At 36.8% G+C, this 17,388-nt stretch overlaps 1 protein-coding gene across 2 annotated transcripts in view; it reads left to right on the forward strand.

The window, feature by feature from the left end:
• Window positions 1-17,388, forward strand: part of lrp1ab (low density lipoprotein receptor-related protein 1Ab) — a 141,393-nt gene that overhangs the window by 113,712 nt on the left and 10,293 nt on the right. For both annotated transcript variants that reach the window (XM_051097220.1, XM_051097221.1), the window contains 28 exons: window positions 63-212; window positions 318-440; window positions 1,950-2,066; window positions 2,669-2,797; window positions 2,913-3,035; window positions 3,155-3,295; window positions 4,619-4,806; window positions 4,897-5,080; window positions 5,250-5,335; window positions 5,445-5,564; window positions 5,671-5,858; window positions 7,467-7,672; window positions 8,212-8,400; window positions 8,507-8,655; window positions 9,320-9,413; window positions 9,509-9,625; window positions 9,712-9,831; window positions 9,934-10,056; window positions 12,515-12,640; window positions 12,780-12,896; window positions 13,729-13,835; window positions 14,694-14,826; window positions 14,910-15,032; window positions 15,209-15,331; window positions 15,424-15,555; window positions 16,630-16,767; window positions 16,844-16,963; window positions 17,055-17,341. In XM_051097220.1, the coding sequence (XP_050953177.1) occupies window positions 63-212; window positions 318-440; window positions 1,950-2,066; window positions 2,669-2,797; window positions 2,913-3,035; window positions 3,155-3,295; window positions 4,619-4,806; window positions 4,897-5,080; window positions 5,250-5,335; window positions 5,445-5,564; window positions 5,671-5,858; window positions 7,467-7,672; window positions 8,212-8,400; window positions 8,507-8,655; window positions 9,320-9,413; window positions 9,509-9,625; window positions 9,712-9,831; window positions 9,934-10,056; window positions 12,515-12,640; window positions 12,780-12,896; window positions 13,729-13,835; window positions 14,694-14,826; window positions 14,910-15,032; window positions 15,209-15,331; window positions 15,424-15,555; window positions 16,630-16,767; window positions 16,844-16,963; window positions 17,055-17,341 (3,953 nt within the window). The remainder of the gene's footprint in view (window positions 1-62; window positions 213-317; window positions 441-1,949; window positions 2,067-2,668; window positions 2,798-2,912; window positions 3,036-3,154; window positions 3,296-4,618; window positions 4,807-4,896; window positions 5,081-5,249; window positions 5,336-5,444; window positions 5,565-5,670; window positions 5,859-7,466; window positions 7,673-8,211; window positions 8,401-8,506; window positions 8,656-9,319; window positions 9,414-9,508; window positions 9,626-9,711; window positions 9,832-9,933; window positions 10,057-12,514; window positions 12,641-12,779; window positions 12,897-13,728; window positions 13,836-14,693; window positions 14,827-14,909; window positions 15,033-15,208; window positions 15,332-15,423; window positions 15,556-16,629; window positions 16,768-16,843; window positions 16,964-17,054; window positions 17,342-17,388) is intronic.

A 17,388-nucleotide genomic window follows, 5' to 3' on the forward strand; every position in this document is an offset into this window, starting at 1 on the left:
GGGGGACACAAAATAGCATTTTCTCTCGAACAGATACAATTTTTTGGTACCTTCTCTTTCAGGCCCCACTGACTGCTCCAGTTACTATCTGCTTGGTGTGAAAGGCGTGACCTTCGAGAGGTGTGAGTTCACTACGCTCTGCTACGCCCCCTCCTGGCGCTGTGATGGCTCCAATGACTGCGGAGACTTCTCTGATGAAAGAAACTGTCCGGGTCAGCCTCTTCACACATCAGCATGCACTGACACCTCATTCTCACAGCACGTAAAATATGTGTGATGTTACATAATAAAATTGACCTTTCACTTTTTTCCCACAGAGAAACGGAAGCATAATTGTCCTGTGAACTTCTTTGCGTGTCCGAGCGGCCGCTGTATTCCCTTGAGCTGGACCTGTGACAAGGAAAACGACTGTGAGAATGGAGCGGATGAGTCTCACTGTGGTTAGTGAACGTCTCTTGGACTTTTTACAAGATTGATTTACGTTTTTCTGTTCTCAGTTTGTTTTTAGATTAGATGTTATGTCAAATATGTTTAAAATTCATCTTAATACTTCATCTTTGATGTACTTAATGTTCTCAAGAGGCAAAAAAAAACACTGTGTTCTTTATAATAACAATTTTCATGGCCATTTTTGCCTTTATGAGAACATTTATTTAATTGTAGTAATAATAATATTAACAACAATAATAATAATAATCATCATCATCATAATAATGCTTAAATGATCATTATTATCCCTAGAATTTTCAGGGCCATTTTTGCCTCCATGAAAACATTTCTTTAATAATAATTATAATAATAATAATTATAACAATAATAATAATAATAATAACAATGCTTAAGGTATTATTATCTTCCCTAGAATTTTCAGGGCTATTTTTTGTCTTCATAAGAATAATGGATGATGCTGATAATAATGCTTAAATGATCATAATAATAATAATAATGATGATGATGATGATGATGATGATAATGCTTGAATTATCATCATTATCGCTAGAATTTTTAGGGCCATTTTTGTCTCCATGAGAACATTTTTTTTAATAATAATAATAGTATTGATAATAACAACAACAATAATAATGATGATAATAATGCTTACATTATTACTATCATATTGTATTATTATTATTAAATTATTATATTATTTTCAGGGACATTTTTTGTCTTCATTTTTGTCTTCATTTTTGTTTTCTTTTTTAGAATCAAATTATTATATTGTTGTTATTATTATTATATTATTTTCAGGGACATTTTTTGTCTTCATGAAAACAGTAATAGTAATAATCTTTAATAGTAGTAATCATTAACAACAATCACAATTAATATTAATAATAACTAATAATAATAATAATAATAATAATATCACTTAAGTTATTATTATTATTATTATTATTATTATTATTATTATTATTATTATTTCTAGAATTTTCAGGGACATTTTTGTCTTCATGAAAAAATGGCTTTAATAGTAATAATAACATTAACAACAAATAATAACAATAATAATAATAATAATGCTTAAATTATTAATTATTATTATCATCCCTAAAATTGTCAAGGGCATTTTTGTCTCCTTGAGAACATTTCTTTAGTAATAATGATAATATTAAAATAATAGTAAAATATTAGTAGTTTGTTGTTGTTGTTTTTTTATTTAATACCTAACACTTAATCATGTAAACTGCTATATGTTTATTACAAAAAATGAAGTAGATAGAAAAAAACTGAAATACAGAAGTAGTTGTAAAATGTACTACTGGAATTCATTAGAATAGAATATAATTTATTATATCACTACTTTTATAAAACAAAGATATTTTAAGTATCTGGATCATTTTTGATAAAAGCCCGGTTAATTTCTGACCCTGACCACAGCTACACCTGATAATTAAGTTTATCATATTTAGATTCTTTGACAATAAGTTTGTTCACTCCTGTTTTCTCAGATAAGTTCTGTGCGTCAAATCAGTTTGAATGTGGGAACCATCGCTGCATCTCCAAATCCTGGGTGTGTGACGGCGCTGACGACTGTGGAGACGGCACTGATGAGGACAGCAAATGCAGTGAGTCACAGTACAGCTTACATCAACAAACAAAGCTCTGACCTCAGATAAACTGTTTATCCTCACTGCAAATGTACTGTAACCATATTTAATGCTCTCTGGGTCGTACTTTTACCTTTGTTCATTTTTGAGAATATCACGCAATCTGTCCATGTTGGCACTGGTTTAATTTGGCAAGTTACCAATGGAAAAATTTGCACCACTAATGAGTTGTTTGGACGCACCACATTTGACGTCAACAAAACAATGTTAGTGCCTTTACCCCTTAAGAGCTGTTTAGCTGATCTCAAGTTTTTAGCCTTTTATCTGTGACCTTGAAGTTATAAAACAGCTGTACTCTATCCAGAAATCAAAATTGCCATTGTTTACTCGCTATCAAGTTGTTGCAAACCTCTATGAGTTTTTATTTCTTCTGTTGAATGTTTGTAACCAAACAGTTTTTGGTAGCCAATGACTTCCATAGTATGAAGCGCGCACCAACTCTTTGGTTACCAATATTCAGTTTTTGTTTTGTTATCACTCATGATGAATCTCAATGTCAATCTAGTTGAGGCTGGATGATGAAATGCATAAGTAACACTGAGTTTATGTATCTCTTTCAGAGACAAAGACTTGCAGTCCAGAGGCATTCCAGTGTCCTGGATCTCACATGTGTATTTCTCAGCGCTGGAAGTGTGACGGGGATAAGGACTGTCCTGATGGTGCAGATGAGGGAATTAAGGCTGGTTGTGGTGAGTTGCAAAAGAAATCACTTCCAATATTGTTCTAGTCACAGAATCCAGTCTTTGCAACTGTAATGTTGTAATCTTCTTTGCTTCTACGTATGTCTTTATTCCCTTTCTCAAGTGTTCAACAAGACCTGTGATGACTCTGAGTTCCAATGTCAGAATTATCAGTGTATTCCCAAAAACTTCATGTGTGATCATGACACTGACTGCCGCGATGGCTCTGATGAGTCACCGGAGTGTGGTAAGCATTTGGTGTACATTTTAGTGCATCTTTTAGTGTTGTTTTTTATTAGTAGTCACACAGACCACCGCAGTGAATCGTACAGTAAGTCAAATGTTGTCTTCCCTTTTATAATGAAGAATATCCCACGTGCGGGCCGAATGATTTCCACTGTGCTAATGGCCAGTGCCTAAAGCAGAAGAACTGGGAGTGTGATGGAGAGTTTGACTGTAGAGATCAATCAGATGAAGCTCCCAAAAACCCACTTTGCACAGACTCAGGTACGTATGGCAACCTTGAAGGACAAGGTGAAAAATGTGGCTATTATCACATTATTTATTTATTTGTTTTATTTATTTATTTGTTTTATGGTTGTAACAAAAACATGTTTTATGGTTGCTCACCAAGCCTGCATTTATTTGATCCAGAGTACAGTAAAAGCAGTAATATTTTGAAATATTTTTACTATTTAAAATAACTGCTTTCTGTTTGAATACATTTTAAAATGTAATTTATTTCTGTGATCAAAGCTAAATTTTTAGCATCATTACTCTTTAGTGTCACACTTCAGAAATCATTCTAATATTCTGATTTGCTGTTCAAGGAAGATTTTTTTAGTATTATCATGATCAGTATTGAAAACAGATTCTTTGAACAGAAAGATCCAAAGATCGGCATTTATCTAAAATAAAAAGCTTTATACACTATACTGCTGAAAAGCTTGGAGTCAGTATAATTTATAGTAAGATTTTTATTTCAGATAAATGCTGTTCTTCTGAACTTTCTATTTATCAAAGAAATCAGAAAAAAATTCTCTACTCAGTGGTTTTCAACATAATAATTATAATTTTTTTTTTTTTTTTTTTTTTTGAGCAGCAAATCAGAATATTAGAATGATTTCTGAAGGATCATGTGACTGGAGTAATGATGCTAAAAATTCAGCTTTGAAATCACAGGAATAAATTGCATTTTAAAATATATTCAAATAGAAAACAGTTATTTTAAATAGTAAAAATATTTCCAAATCTGACTGTTTCTGCTGTAATGATCAAATAAATGCAGATTTGGTGACTACTTTTAAAAACATTCCGCCTTTCATCACAATACGATCTTGTCTTTGAATGCAAACCTGCGTGAAATTGCAAAGAGCAGGGTTATATTACAGTTGAATGTCTAACAATAAAAACCTATGGTAATAAACAGGCTCTTGTGGGTTCTGGAAATGTGCCCAATGGGTAATGTAGTGTGTTAAAGGAGCTTAATGCTGTTCAATTCACTGCTTCATTAGAGGCACAACTTCCTGTGGCAGTATTAATTCTGGATCGCTGACTGGGATGGAGTGACTTTATTAATATCTGGTTATGGATGACCTCTTACAGCATTAAGACTTTTTAAAATCTATTACACCAAGTACAAAAGTTCCAAAAGAACCTTGGTGTTGTTTTGAAGTTCTTTGGGGTTCCATAGATATTTTTTTCCGCTACTGCGTTTATCCGAGTGCCATAATATTATCAAATAATGTCCGTTACAGTCAGTTCCATCACTGATATTCATGGGACCCAGCACAAAAATTTTACAGGTTGTTGTTTTGTTTTTCTCCATAGAGAGGCACTGTAATGACACTGCCTTCCTGTGCACCAATGGCAAGTGTGTGAACGAGACATTGCTGTGTGACGGTAATAACGACTGTGGCGACGGCTCTGATGAGAACAACTGCTTCATCAATGAATGTCTCAACAGTAAGCAAAGCGGCTGCTCACAGCTCTGCGAAGACCTCAAGATCGGCTTCAAGGTATGTATATATTTTTCCTTATTTACACGTCATGTTTAGTTGAAAATACAACAATGAATACATGACATGCCTCTTGCCCGGCCCCTGCAGTGCCGGTGTCATCCAGGTTTCCGTCTGAAGCACGATGGGAAGACGTGTGTGGATGTAGACGAGTGCACCACCACATACCCCTGCGCTCAGCGTTGCATCAACACGCATGGTAGCTTCCACTGTCTCTGTGTCGATGGTTTTGTGCAACGTCCTGACGACCCCACCAGCTGCAAATCCACATCTGGTGAGCCCTCTCTCATTGTTCTGTTATCTTTCTAGGTTTATTACCAACGGACGTGTGTTTCTTTCTCAGAGTAATAAGCAACAGTACAGACTGTTATAAAAACTGGCATTGCTAGTTAAAGTTGTTTAGCAAAGTCTGCTTTACTAAAAGAGTGTTGCTTACGTTTCAGATGAGGAACCTTTCCTTATCTTTGCAAACCGCTACTACCTGCGCAAACTCAACTTGGATGGATCTAACTACACATTGATTAAACAGGTGAGAGGTGGCTGTCAACCAAGTCCAAAGATCTTATTTGTAGACTGTTGTCATTTTTTAAATGTTTAACTGTTAATATTTTGTGTGCTGATTTTGTATGTGTTAACAGGGGCTCAATAACGCAGTGGCTCTGGACTATCATTACGCGGAGCAGATGATCTACTGGACTGACGTGACCACACAAGGCAGCATGATCCGTCGCATGAACATCAACGGCAGTAATGTGCAGGTCCGTGTAACTCTAGAGCCTGGGCTTTGATGCGGGATGTGTTTAAAAATATAATTCTACCTCTGAAGTTCATTCATTTGGGCATGTTTGATTGGCTTTTGGACAGGTGCTGCACAGAACCTCTCTGAGTAACCCTGATGGTCTGGCTGTGGACTGGGTTGGTGGGAATCTGTACTGGTGTGATAAGGGCAGAGACACAATTGAGGTGTCCAAGCTGAACGGAGCTTACAGAAGTGTGCTGGTCAACAGCGGCCTGCGAGAGCCCAGAGCTGTGGCTGTGGATGTGAGGAATGGGTGAGAGTCGAAACTTAGTTCCCTAACAGTCACTGATCTTACATAATGTTTTATATAAGCCAGTCTGACTCTCCCAGTACTTAGGGGTTCAAGCGCGTAGTGCTGAAACTCTATTGTAATTGTTAGAATGGTCATGGGTCAGCGATCTTCATAAAAACTGATCGTGCAGACCAAAACCGTAAGTCGCAGAGGCTCGCCCCAATCGGCCTGACAGGGGCGCTACAACGAACAAAAGTACGAAATTGTTCATAACTCCTAAACCATCAGTCGCAGGCTCAAGTGTCTTACGTCGTCGGAATCCTTGACTCATGATGGACAAAACACTTCAGATTCAATTGCGAGCCTGGTGGGTATTTCGGGTACTTTTGCAAACTAGTCCTAGGTTTTTTCGCCTGATCGGAACCAAACCAGTGCAAAAAGATTCTCTGGAGAGTGAATATCAATAAGTAAAAAAAAAAATAAAATTTGAACTTTTTTTTTTAATTTGGACTGCAAAACATTAGAAAAGGGCAAGGCCACTTTTAGTAAAATGCCTATAACTCATGAATGGAATTAGATATCTTCATCAAGCTCAGAACACTAATGTAAGAGCTCAATCAGAGGTCACAGGAAAAAAATCGCAGAGCTTGGCCACTTGGTGGTGCTATAAGAGGGTATTTTTTTTTTTAAATGGCTATAACTTTGCAACTATTTGTTCTTTCAAGATGAAAATCGGTAGGCACTGCCTTGATCCAAAAGTGCCACAAGTGTATATAGGGACATTTGCATATCTCAAAAAAACATGGCCACCATTGGCTGATGAATTTTGAGCACCTGTTAGACAAGGTTAACAGAGGCTGATCGAAACGAAACTCGGTGGGCCTGTTCGACTCTCAGCCTCAAAGGTCTGAGAGAAATTTGAAAAAATAAAATAAAATTAAATAAATAAACTTTGCCTCTAGAACCACTGCTGTCAATCAAACTGTTTGTTAAATGATTGAGATGATGTCAAAAACATATTTTTGCGAACTAGCCCTAGTTTTTTTGCTCAATCTGGAAAAACACTGCAGTGCAATTTTCTCGACTCTCTAAGCTAATAATTATCACTAAATGTTGAAATTGACCCTTTGGGTGTCTGTAACAGGGTCGCTTAGAAAAACAACCTATCCAAATTTACCCAAAATCCTATAAAGCCTAAAGGAGAACTCAAAACTTCATGAAACCAGATGAGCACATGCGGCAGGTGATTCTAAACATGCATGCAAAGGCACTATAACAGTTAAAAAGGACTCAAAAACACTATATTTCTATGGTAAATGACCTGGATTTGCCAAAAATGCTTTTTTAATCATTGATTTAGGTGGGTGCTGCCTTGCTAAATAATATGTAATGTCTTTTTCCTTACAGGCTTAAATGCCTTACACACTTGAACCCCAGTAATTGCTGCTTGCAGCTATATATTAATGTTCTAAATGTAACAAAAAATATTTGTAAAATAATAATATAAAATAGCCCTAGTACTTTCTCTTAATGGATATATGTGACTATATGTTGTAGCTTTTTTAATAATTAATTTACAATTGATGCATGTTGAACTCCGTTAACTTTGGTGGTTTATTTTTTTTCTAGGTATCTGTATTGGTCAGACTGGGGTGACGTGCCGCATATTGGCCGCATCGGCATGGACGGCAGTGATCGCCGCATCATCATTCAAGATAAGATCACATGGCCTAACGGCTTGACGCTAGATTTTATTAATGACCGCATCTACTGGGCAGACGCTCGTGAAGACTACATTGCTTTTGCCAGCCTGGATGGAACCAACAGACACATTGGTAAATGCAAACACACACAAACACTGATTATGAGGTCATTTTTCTTCAGGCAATTAGTTTAGACAAAGACCCAGCCTTCATGTTGCCAATATATGACATCATAGAAGCTCCGTATTATTTAATATTACAGTAAATCTATTGTTTTTGAGACTGGTATGTGCGATAGACGGCCAGTGAGGAGGAGGTTTATTTCCATATGAATTCTTCGTATTCAGAAATCTCACGCAAGAACATGCTAGCTCTGTCCCAGATTAAAACTGTTTGACTTTGAAACCTATTTGTGTCTTTGTTATGCTAAAGTCAGAAGATGAAAGGAAATCAATATTATCTTATAAAGATAATATAGTAAGATTCATACAAACTTCCACCATAGTTAATCAAGCAAGTAAGCCTGTTTTTTTGATGATAACCAGTGATACTATAAACTGCTTTTCATGATCCGTTCAAATCTGAAGGATAAAATAAAGTTTCACCCTTATTATTTCAATATTCTATTTGCTGCCTTTTTAAATGTGAGTGTTGTGTTCTTTCCCCCACAGTGTTGAATCAGGACATCCCTCACATCTTTGCCATGACTCTGTTTGAGGAGTACATCTACTGGACCGACTGGGAGACCAAGTCCATTAACAGAGCTCACAAAACCCTGGGCACCAACAAGACCATGTTGATCAGCACCCTGCACAGACCAATGGACATACACATCTATCATCCCTCCAGACAACCTGAGGGTGAGAAGATACACACGTGCTGTAGTGTAGTGTTAATGGAAATGTTCCTGCAGTGTTTGATTTTGGTTTCTAAGTGTTCTCCTCTCTGATGCTCTTGTGATTACAGTGACAGGTCACCCGTGTCAGGTGGATAATGGTGGCTGCAGTAACCTGTGTTTGCTCTCACCTGGAGGAGGCTACAAGTGTGCCTGTCCCACCAACTTCTATCTGGCTGCTGATGGAAAACAGTGCCTGTCCAACTGCACTGCCAGCCAGGTGTGTGTTAGTTTGGTACAAATAAGCAAACATATGAAGTATTCATTATTCTCAAGGGTGGTTCTTATTAGATTCTAGTTAAAAATGTACTAAGACTTTTAAAATAATAAATTTACTTTTTCATTTATAGCAGTATTATCATTAACACGTAAGAAAGAACGAGATGTTAATTGAAAATAAAACTGGGAAATAAATATTAAATGGGGAAGAATAACTAAAAATAAGTTAAAATAATTAATTATTATTGTAATAAGTTAAATTTGAAAATAAGTTTAATTTGAAGTAGTAATATTTATTAAAACTGGAAATAAAAATGAGTAAATATTTATTTGCATTATAAATGTTTATAATATTATAATAATAAATTACAAAAACAACAAAATGACTAAACTTAAAAACTGAAAATATAAAACTTAAATAATAGATCAATATTAAAGTGGCACTAAAATAACACTGTGATGCAGTAATGACAATTATTAATATTTATTTATTTATTTATTTACATTTTAGTAATGAGAAGTAAAAGTCAAACTTGAAATGAAAATGTTACGATGCAAAAATCCTAATTGTCCTAAAAACGTGAAATATGACCTGGACATGTTCTTGTCAGAAATGACGCTCTGTTAATTGTCTATGGTTCGCTTTTCTTTCTCTCTGACTGTAGTTTGTCTGCAAGAATGATAAGTGCATTCCCTTCTGGTGGAAGTGTGATACTGAGGATGACTGTGGAGACCGCTCAGATGAGCCTGCTGATTGTCGTAAGTATCAGGGCTTCAACTAAGAGAGAGACACCCTGGACACTCTCAAACATATAGTAAATAACATCCTCATGCTCGGTGTTCTTGGGTTTTAGCCGAATTTAAATGCAGACCAGGCCAGTTCCAGTGCGGCACAGGTCTCTGCACCAACCCGGCTTACATCTGTGATGGAGACAACGACTGCCAGGACAACTCAGATGAAGCCAACTGTGGTATGATGTCCAGTCAATTGTATAGTACTGAAATAATCATCTTTAGGACATTTGCTTAATGCATACCCATTTTTGTCCTTGTTCAGACATCCATGTTTGCCTGCCCAGTCAGTTTAAGTGCTCACATCCCAGTCGCTGTATTCCTGGAATCTTGCGTTGTAATGGTCAGAACAACTGCGGCCAGGGAGAAGATGAGAAGGACTGTCGTAAGTCTAGTCCTAGTTTCTCGTTAATTGAAAAATTGAATGTTTTGACATCTACACTATGCATGAGGCTGTTTTCTGATGTGTCACTGTGTTGTGTTGTAGCTGAGGTGACCTGTGCTCCTAACCAGTTCCAGTGTGCCATCACCAAACGCTGTATACCACGAGTCTGGGTGTGTGATAGAGACTACGACTGCGTGGATGAATCCGACGAACCGGCCAACTGCAGTAAGGAAATAAAAACCAACAACACACTGATTTCTGAAGCCTTTTTTTTATTCAAAAGTATTTATATTAGTATTGTTTTGACTGCTTTGATAGACTGCTCTGCTTGTTTTTTTTGTTTTTTTTTTATCATCAAACCAATTGCTGTATTGCTTTTAAAGGGAGATTTGTATGGCTTAATGTAACATATATGATGTCTCTAAATGAAGTATGTTGTAGAAAACGCATGACAGATTTGCATTATTTCAAAAAATGTACATTTTATGCATAGTTTGGACTGTGGGGGCACCACTATTTCGATGATGTGAAATGGTTGTGCTCAGTGAGCTACTGGCGCTACCTGTTGCTATTTTTACCGCAACACGACTCGGAAAATAAAATATTGATACAATGACCACAGCTACTGAAATTGCTTATGGGTGCCGATGGATATAAGTGTAGGCTTAAACCAAATGCCATACCACTGATTTTCCCCACAAGGAGTCTAAACACCCAGATATCGAGTGAAATCTGCTGAGAAACTTCTTCGGCGGTGCTGACAAGCGTCAGCATGTTTACGTCCTACCAGGATGGCATCTAGTGTTTCTTGTCTCTGCCATTTGTAAGATCTTTCAGTAGCTGTGGTCTACGAAAAGCGTGAAAGGCATTAGGGCTAAAGTGGAAAGAACAAAGACGCAGGTCTTTAGCAAGTTTTATTCGTCCACAGACATCTTCCCTTTCTTTTCTCCTCTTCTTATCGCTAGGAAAAGCAGTGAAGACTTGCGTTGCGTCTGTTAATAGTTTATTAACCTACACTGTGTGCAGAATTATTAGGCATGTTGATATTCTGGTCATATTTTTTTTCCAAACACATTTTACCAATTCCAAACCACATCAGTCTTAATAACTACTGTTAATTTTGTGTTTAATCATTTATATGTGATATATAATTGTCCGTGAAGGCTGGAAGTGAAAAACTCCTTATATTCAGGTGTGCAGGATTATTAGGCATGTTTTCGTTTACAGCTAAAATGAGCCAAAAAAGATATTTAACCCAGACTGAAAAGTCCAAATTATTAAATGCCCATGAGAAGAATGCAATACTAATGCATTACAAGAATTTGCAAAGTTAAGGCTTGACCATTGGACAGTGAAATGCTTGTTGAGTCTGCATGGTCAGAAAAAACAGGTGGAGAAGAAAAGATGCATGTTAACTGCAAAAGAATTAGGAATTAAGGTGAAGAATTAGGTGTGACACCATCAGGAACCGTTTCCAGTTCTCCAGCGCCACCATTTTCCAGAACTGCAACCTACCTGGAGTCTTCAGAAGTGCAATGTGTCAGGTTCTCAGAGACTTTGCTTGGTAAAAAATCTAAAAAATGCCCCTGACTTAATAAGAATAACAAGCTGACGTGTTGTGAAATACATGAAGACAGTTTTTTTATATGCTTTAGAGACAGATAAGTTGAGAGTGACTCTTGAAGGACAAGCATCACATCCTCTTGTGCCTCTGATTCAAGAATTTATCTTCCAAAATCTGGCAGTAAGTTTTGGGAGTTCATGTTTAGTCTCTTATCCTGAAAAGTCTGACTTGCAGAGATGGACTAAAATGAACTCCCAAAACTTACTGCCAGATTTTAGAAGATAAATTCTTGAATCAGAGGTACAAGAGGATGTGATGCTTGTCCTTCAAGAGTCACTCTCAACTTATCTGTCTCTAAAGCATATAAAAAAACTGTCTTCATGTATTTCACAAGACGTCAGCTTGTTATTCTTAAGTCAGGGGCATTTTTTAGGATTTTTTACCAAGCAAAGTCTCTGAGAACCTGACACATTGTACTTCTGAAGACTCCAGGTAGGTTGCAGTTCTGGAAAATGGTGGCGCTGGAGAACTGGAAACGGTTCCTGATGGTGTCACACCTAATTCTTCACCTTAATTCCTAATTCTTTTGCAGTTAACATGCATCTTTTCTTCTCCACCTGTTTTTTCTGACCATGCAGACTCAACAAGCATTTCACTGTCCAATGGTCAAGCCTTAACTTTGCAAATTCTTGTAATGCATTAGTATTGCATTCTTCTCATGGGCATTTAATAATTTGGACTTTTCAGTCTGGGTTAAATCTCTTTTTTGGCTCATTTTAGCTGTAAACGAAAACATGCCTAATAATTCTGCACACCTGAATATAAGGAGTTTTTCACTTCCAGCCTTCACGGACAATTATATATCACATATAAATGATTAAACACAAAATTAACAGTAGTTATTAAGACTGATGTGGTTTGGAATTGGTAAAATGTGTTTGGAAAAAAAATATGACCAGAATATCAACATGCCTAATAATTCTGCACACAGTGTATTTTTTATTTTTTATTGTTCTTGCTACAAGAATAGCCTTAGATGATAATATGGCATAAAACAACCAAATAAATTAAATAAATAATAAACTGGCAATCCTAATTAAAGCTGTTTGTTTTCTACAGCTCAGATGAAGTGCGGTGTGGACGAGTTCCGCTGTAAGGACTCGGGCCGTTGTATCCCGTCTCGTTGGACATGTGACGGAGAGGACGATTGTGGAGACGGCTCAGATGAGCCCAAAGAAGAGTGCGGTACGACAGCCTTCGTTTTCTCTATTTATACTTCTATTTATTAATTCAAAAATGTTGATTTCTCATGGAAGTGATTGATTTATTCACATTTCTTATTTCAATATAAGTGAATAATTAAATATTTGTTTTCTTGAGGTAGATGAGAGAACATGTGAGCCATATCAGTTCCGCTGTAAGAACAACCGCTGTGTCCCGGGCCGCTGGCAGTGTGACTATGACAATGACTGTGGCGATAACTCAGATGAGGAGAAGTGCGGTATGTATCTTAACTCACAGAAACCATCATGTTCCTGCTTCCCATTTGCACACCTGAGACTGCATGTACGCTCGCAGCCGGTTATCGGAGTAAATCTAGTGGGCTATTATTATTTGTGACCATCACATATGTCTGTGGGAGGCATTGTGGTTATTTTGTCATATGTCATAGCTCACTCACATTGCTCACTGTTGCATCTCACTTCATGTTGTCTCTATTCTTCATTTCACACTGACCCATTGGCTTGACTCAGAGGTAGGTCTCTCCTCCCTCCAAACCACCTATTCCCAGCTCCCTTTCTTCTCCTCTCTTCTCATCTCCCCATGAATCCATTTGCGTTTGTGACAGAAGTGGCCAATTGCAGCTTCTGCCCCCTAGTGGAAAAATGGTAGTTTGTTTTCCTCCTCCAGGCTGAATAGTGAAACTTCTAGAAGTGAACATTTGTGCATATAAGCTCAGATTTTGAAACTGGAATAAAATTGGATTTGTTTTTGTTGGTTTTTACTGTGGTTATGTTGTCTTTTATCATTCTGAACTAATTTAGTAGGGTTTTACACGGTCATCAGAAATTGATTCTTTAAAAAAAAATCTAGAAAAGTAAAATTATATAAATGCCTTTTCGAGTAATCACAAATTCGTAAATGCATAGAAATTAATCATTATTATGTGGGAGCCCTTATTGTGTTTGTATATTTAGCTTACCTATAGACCTTGTCTTGAAATGTGTCCCTTTCCTCCTACGTTTTCCTTGTAGTTGTTGTAGTTATTGTGCTCTCTGCCACATTAAGTTTTTCTTCAATATTAACATCGTATTTCTCTCTCTCCCTACCAGTGCCGCGTCAGTGCTCTGAAAGTGAGTTTGCCTGCACTAACGGCCGTTGTATTGCTGGAAGGTGGAAGTGTGATGGAGATCATGACTGTTCAGATGGATCTGATGAGGTACTACAGTTCACTGGCCCGCTTCAAAATCTCATATATTTTGGATATAGCCAGTCTAAAAACTGCAATAATCAAAGGACCATTTAATCAAAGCTTAAATGCAATGTTCCTCCATTCACCCAAAATAAAGTTCCTGACAAACCAAGTGATTCTTCCTAAAATATATGGAAAACTTTTATTAGTTTGAACACACGTCAATTAATTGTTTCTCATGATTTTGAAAACCTTTTAAATCCTTTTGTGGACATAAATAAATTATGTAAATTTTTCATATATTATATACATATATATATATATGTATGTATGTATGTATGTATGTATATATATATATATATATATATATATATATATATATATATATATATATATATACACACACACACACACATATACATATATATAACATTATACCTCGCATTGCTCACAATTGGATCATCTTTACTGAATGGGTAATAGCTTCATGACATTACGGTTGAACCACCAATGTCACATGTTTTATTTTAATGCTCTTTCTGGGTTTGGAACGTATCAGTTGTGTTGCTGTCAATACAGGGTGAGAAAACTTTCAGATTTCATCAAAAAAATCTTAATTTGTGTTTTAAAGATGAACGAAGGTCTGACGGATAATTAATGACAGGATTTTCATTTTTTGGTGAACTATCCTTTCAGATATCTGTAACTTCAAATCATTGCTTCCAGCTAAAATTCAAGCTAAGAAATATAAATATAGTTTGGTTTTCTACTGATGGTTGGTTTTTGTCCTTACTACATACAGTAGGTCCATTTGTGACACTCAGCACTTTATTATAATATAATACAGTATATTAAACTCAGTGCATATATTATTGTGTCTCTTAGCATGGCTGTGATCTGAAGTGTGAGGAGGATCAATTTCAGTGTAAGAACGGTCACTGTATCCCGCTCCGCTGGCGCTGTGATGCTGACGCTGATTGCATTGATGGCAGTGATGAAGAGAGTTGTGACATTTCTGGTGAGAATGCATGTCTGCTTCTTTTTGAAATGTTTTAATATGTGTCAAGTGCTCTTTTTAAAATATTTTTTGTTCTCTCTCAGTGGCACGGCACTGCCCCCATGAGGAGTTCCAGTGTAATAACACTCTGTGTAAGCCACTGTCCTGGAAGTGTGATGGGGAGGATGACTGTGGAGATAACTCTGATGAGAACCCTGAGGAGTGCAGTAAGAGTCTTTTTCTCATACACACACATACAGTTGAATTGTAAAAAAATAAAAATGATGAGCTTCCCTAACAAATGTTTACAATACATTGGCAGTGTTTTGTTGGTGATATATGGAAAGTATTTATTAATACATGGTGAGCTCAGACTGTAAACTCCTTCCTTTCTGTCATTCAGGAAACTTCCAGTGCCCACCCACCAGAAATTTCCGCTGTCGGAATAATCGTGTTTGTCTCTGGAGTGGCAAGCGCTGTGATGGTGTGGACAACTGCGGAGACAATTCAGATGAGACCAATTGTGGTGAGTCGTCTGCTCTGACATGCCTCAATGATTTTATATCAGACTCAGTGAGTATTTTCATGACCTGTGCAACATGGTTCATGTTTGTATAGGAGACCACACATCTACCTGCGATAAAGACCAGTTCAAGTGCAGCAATGGCAAATGCATTAGCGCCAACCTGCGGTGCAACTTCTTCAATGACTGTGAAGATTATGGATCAGATGAGATTGGCTGCAAGACAGGTAAGTTGTTGCCATCTGCATAGTACAACACTGTGCTGGAATCCCAGAATTGTAGTTAGAAAATTATTTCTAGGCAAAATCATGAAAATGAATTTGCAAAATTAGTGGGGAAAAAAACGTAAACCTGCAATAACTGACTCATTTAACTGATAAAATCATAGAAATTTATTGGTGTCATATGGAATTATTCTATGGAAGACCGTTTCCGCTAATTGCGACTTTTGAGATATAAACCTGCAGTTGCGAGTTATAAAGTCAGAATTGCGAGAAATAAACTTGCAATTTTTACTTCTTTTCTTCAGAATTACAGGTAATAAACTCCCAATTGCAAGTCATAAAGTCAGAAACAAACTCGCAATTCTGAGAAATTAAGTCAGAATTGCTTGATATAAACTTGCACTTTTAACCTTTTTTCTCAGAATTATGTTATAAACTCCTAATTGTGAGTTAGATATAGTCGCAATTCTGAGAAAAAGTCACAATTCTGAGTTATTTTTCAAAATTGCAAGATATAAAATCAACTGTGACTTTTTTTCTCAGAATTGAGAGAAGTCAACTCGTAATTCTGAGAACATATCAGTTTTTTTTCCCCCCATTCAGAATTGGACTTTATAACTCACAATTGCAAGTTTGTATCTCACAGTTGAGAAAAAAAGTCAGTTGTGAGAGAAAGTCAGAATTGCGAGATATAAACTTTACGTATTTCTCGCAATTGTGAATTTAGATCAGGCAATTCTGAGAAAAAAGTAAGAATTGAGACTTTATATCTTGCAATTCTGAATTTATAACTTACAATTGCAAGTTTATATCATGCAATTCTGAGAAAAAGTCTGAATTGTAAGATAAAAGTCGCCAATTTTTTTTTTCAGTGGCGGAAACAGGCTTCCATATTAATCTCGAATAGACAGTGAAATTATCTGTTTTTGAGTATTTTAATCAACACGTTTCACCATCTACTTTTAATAGTTTGTCATAATGCCAGTGTCAGTCTTTGTGGATAAAATCCGCTTTATGTAGTTTTTGATATTTAAAAGGGCTCTTGAATTGACTTAAAGTGTCTGTCTGTGTTTGTAGACACCATGCTGAATGACTGTAAGAGTAACAAGTCTCTATGTGGAGATGGCGATGAGGCTCACTGCGTTTCCAACGGCACAGACACGTTCTGTTCCTGCAAACAGGGTTTCCAGAGTGTTGGACACAACACCTGTGAAGGTACATGATCTTCTTGTCAGTGAAGATTATTAACATGCAGATCAACATTTGGTAAACTGTTGTGTTCTCCTTTCAGATAAGAATGAGTGCAAGCAGTTCGGTATGTGTTCTCACATATGTAACAACACCAAGGGCTCCTACAAGTGCAGTTGCCACAAATACTTCACAAGAATTAACACCACATGCAAGGCTGACAGTATGTGCTGATTTATTCTGTAAATCACCCTTAAGAGCTTACCTTAAGAGTTGACTGATGGAATCACCTAAAACTTTTTTTGCATCTGCAGGTCAGAACATTAGTAAACAGGTCCTCTACATTGCGGATGATAATGAGATCCGCAGTCTAAACCTTGATATGCGCAAATGGGTTTATGAACAGACTTTCCAGGGTGACGCCAATGTGCGCATCGATGCCATGGACTTACATGTCAAGACCAACCGCATTTTCTGGACCAACTGGCACACGTCTGGCATTTCCTGCTTCCAGCTGCCCTCTCCATCCTCATCTTCAGGTCCTACGTCCAACTCTCACCGCAACACGAGGCAAAGCGAAGGCAGCATCACCAACCTCGATGTAAGTAGAAACATTCAGTGTTCAATATTGAACTTCTTCGTGATACC

This window comes from Labeo rohita, chromosome 23, assembly GCF_022985175.1.
Source record: "Labeo rohita strain BAU-BD-2019 chromosome 23, IGBB_LRoh.1.0, whole genome shotgun sequence".
Classification (NCBI taxonomy): domain Eukaryota; kingdom Metazoa; phylum Chordata; class Actinopteri; order Cypriniformes; family Cyprinidae; genus Labeo; species Labeo rohita.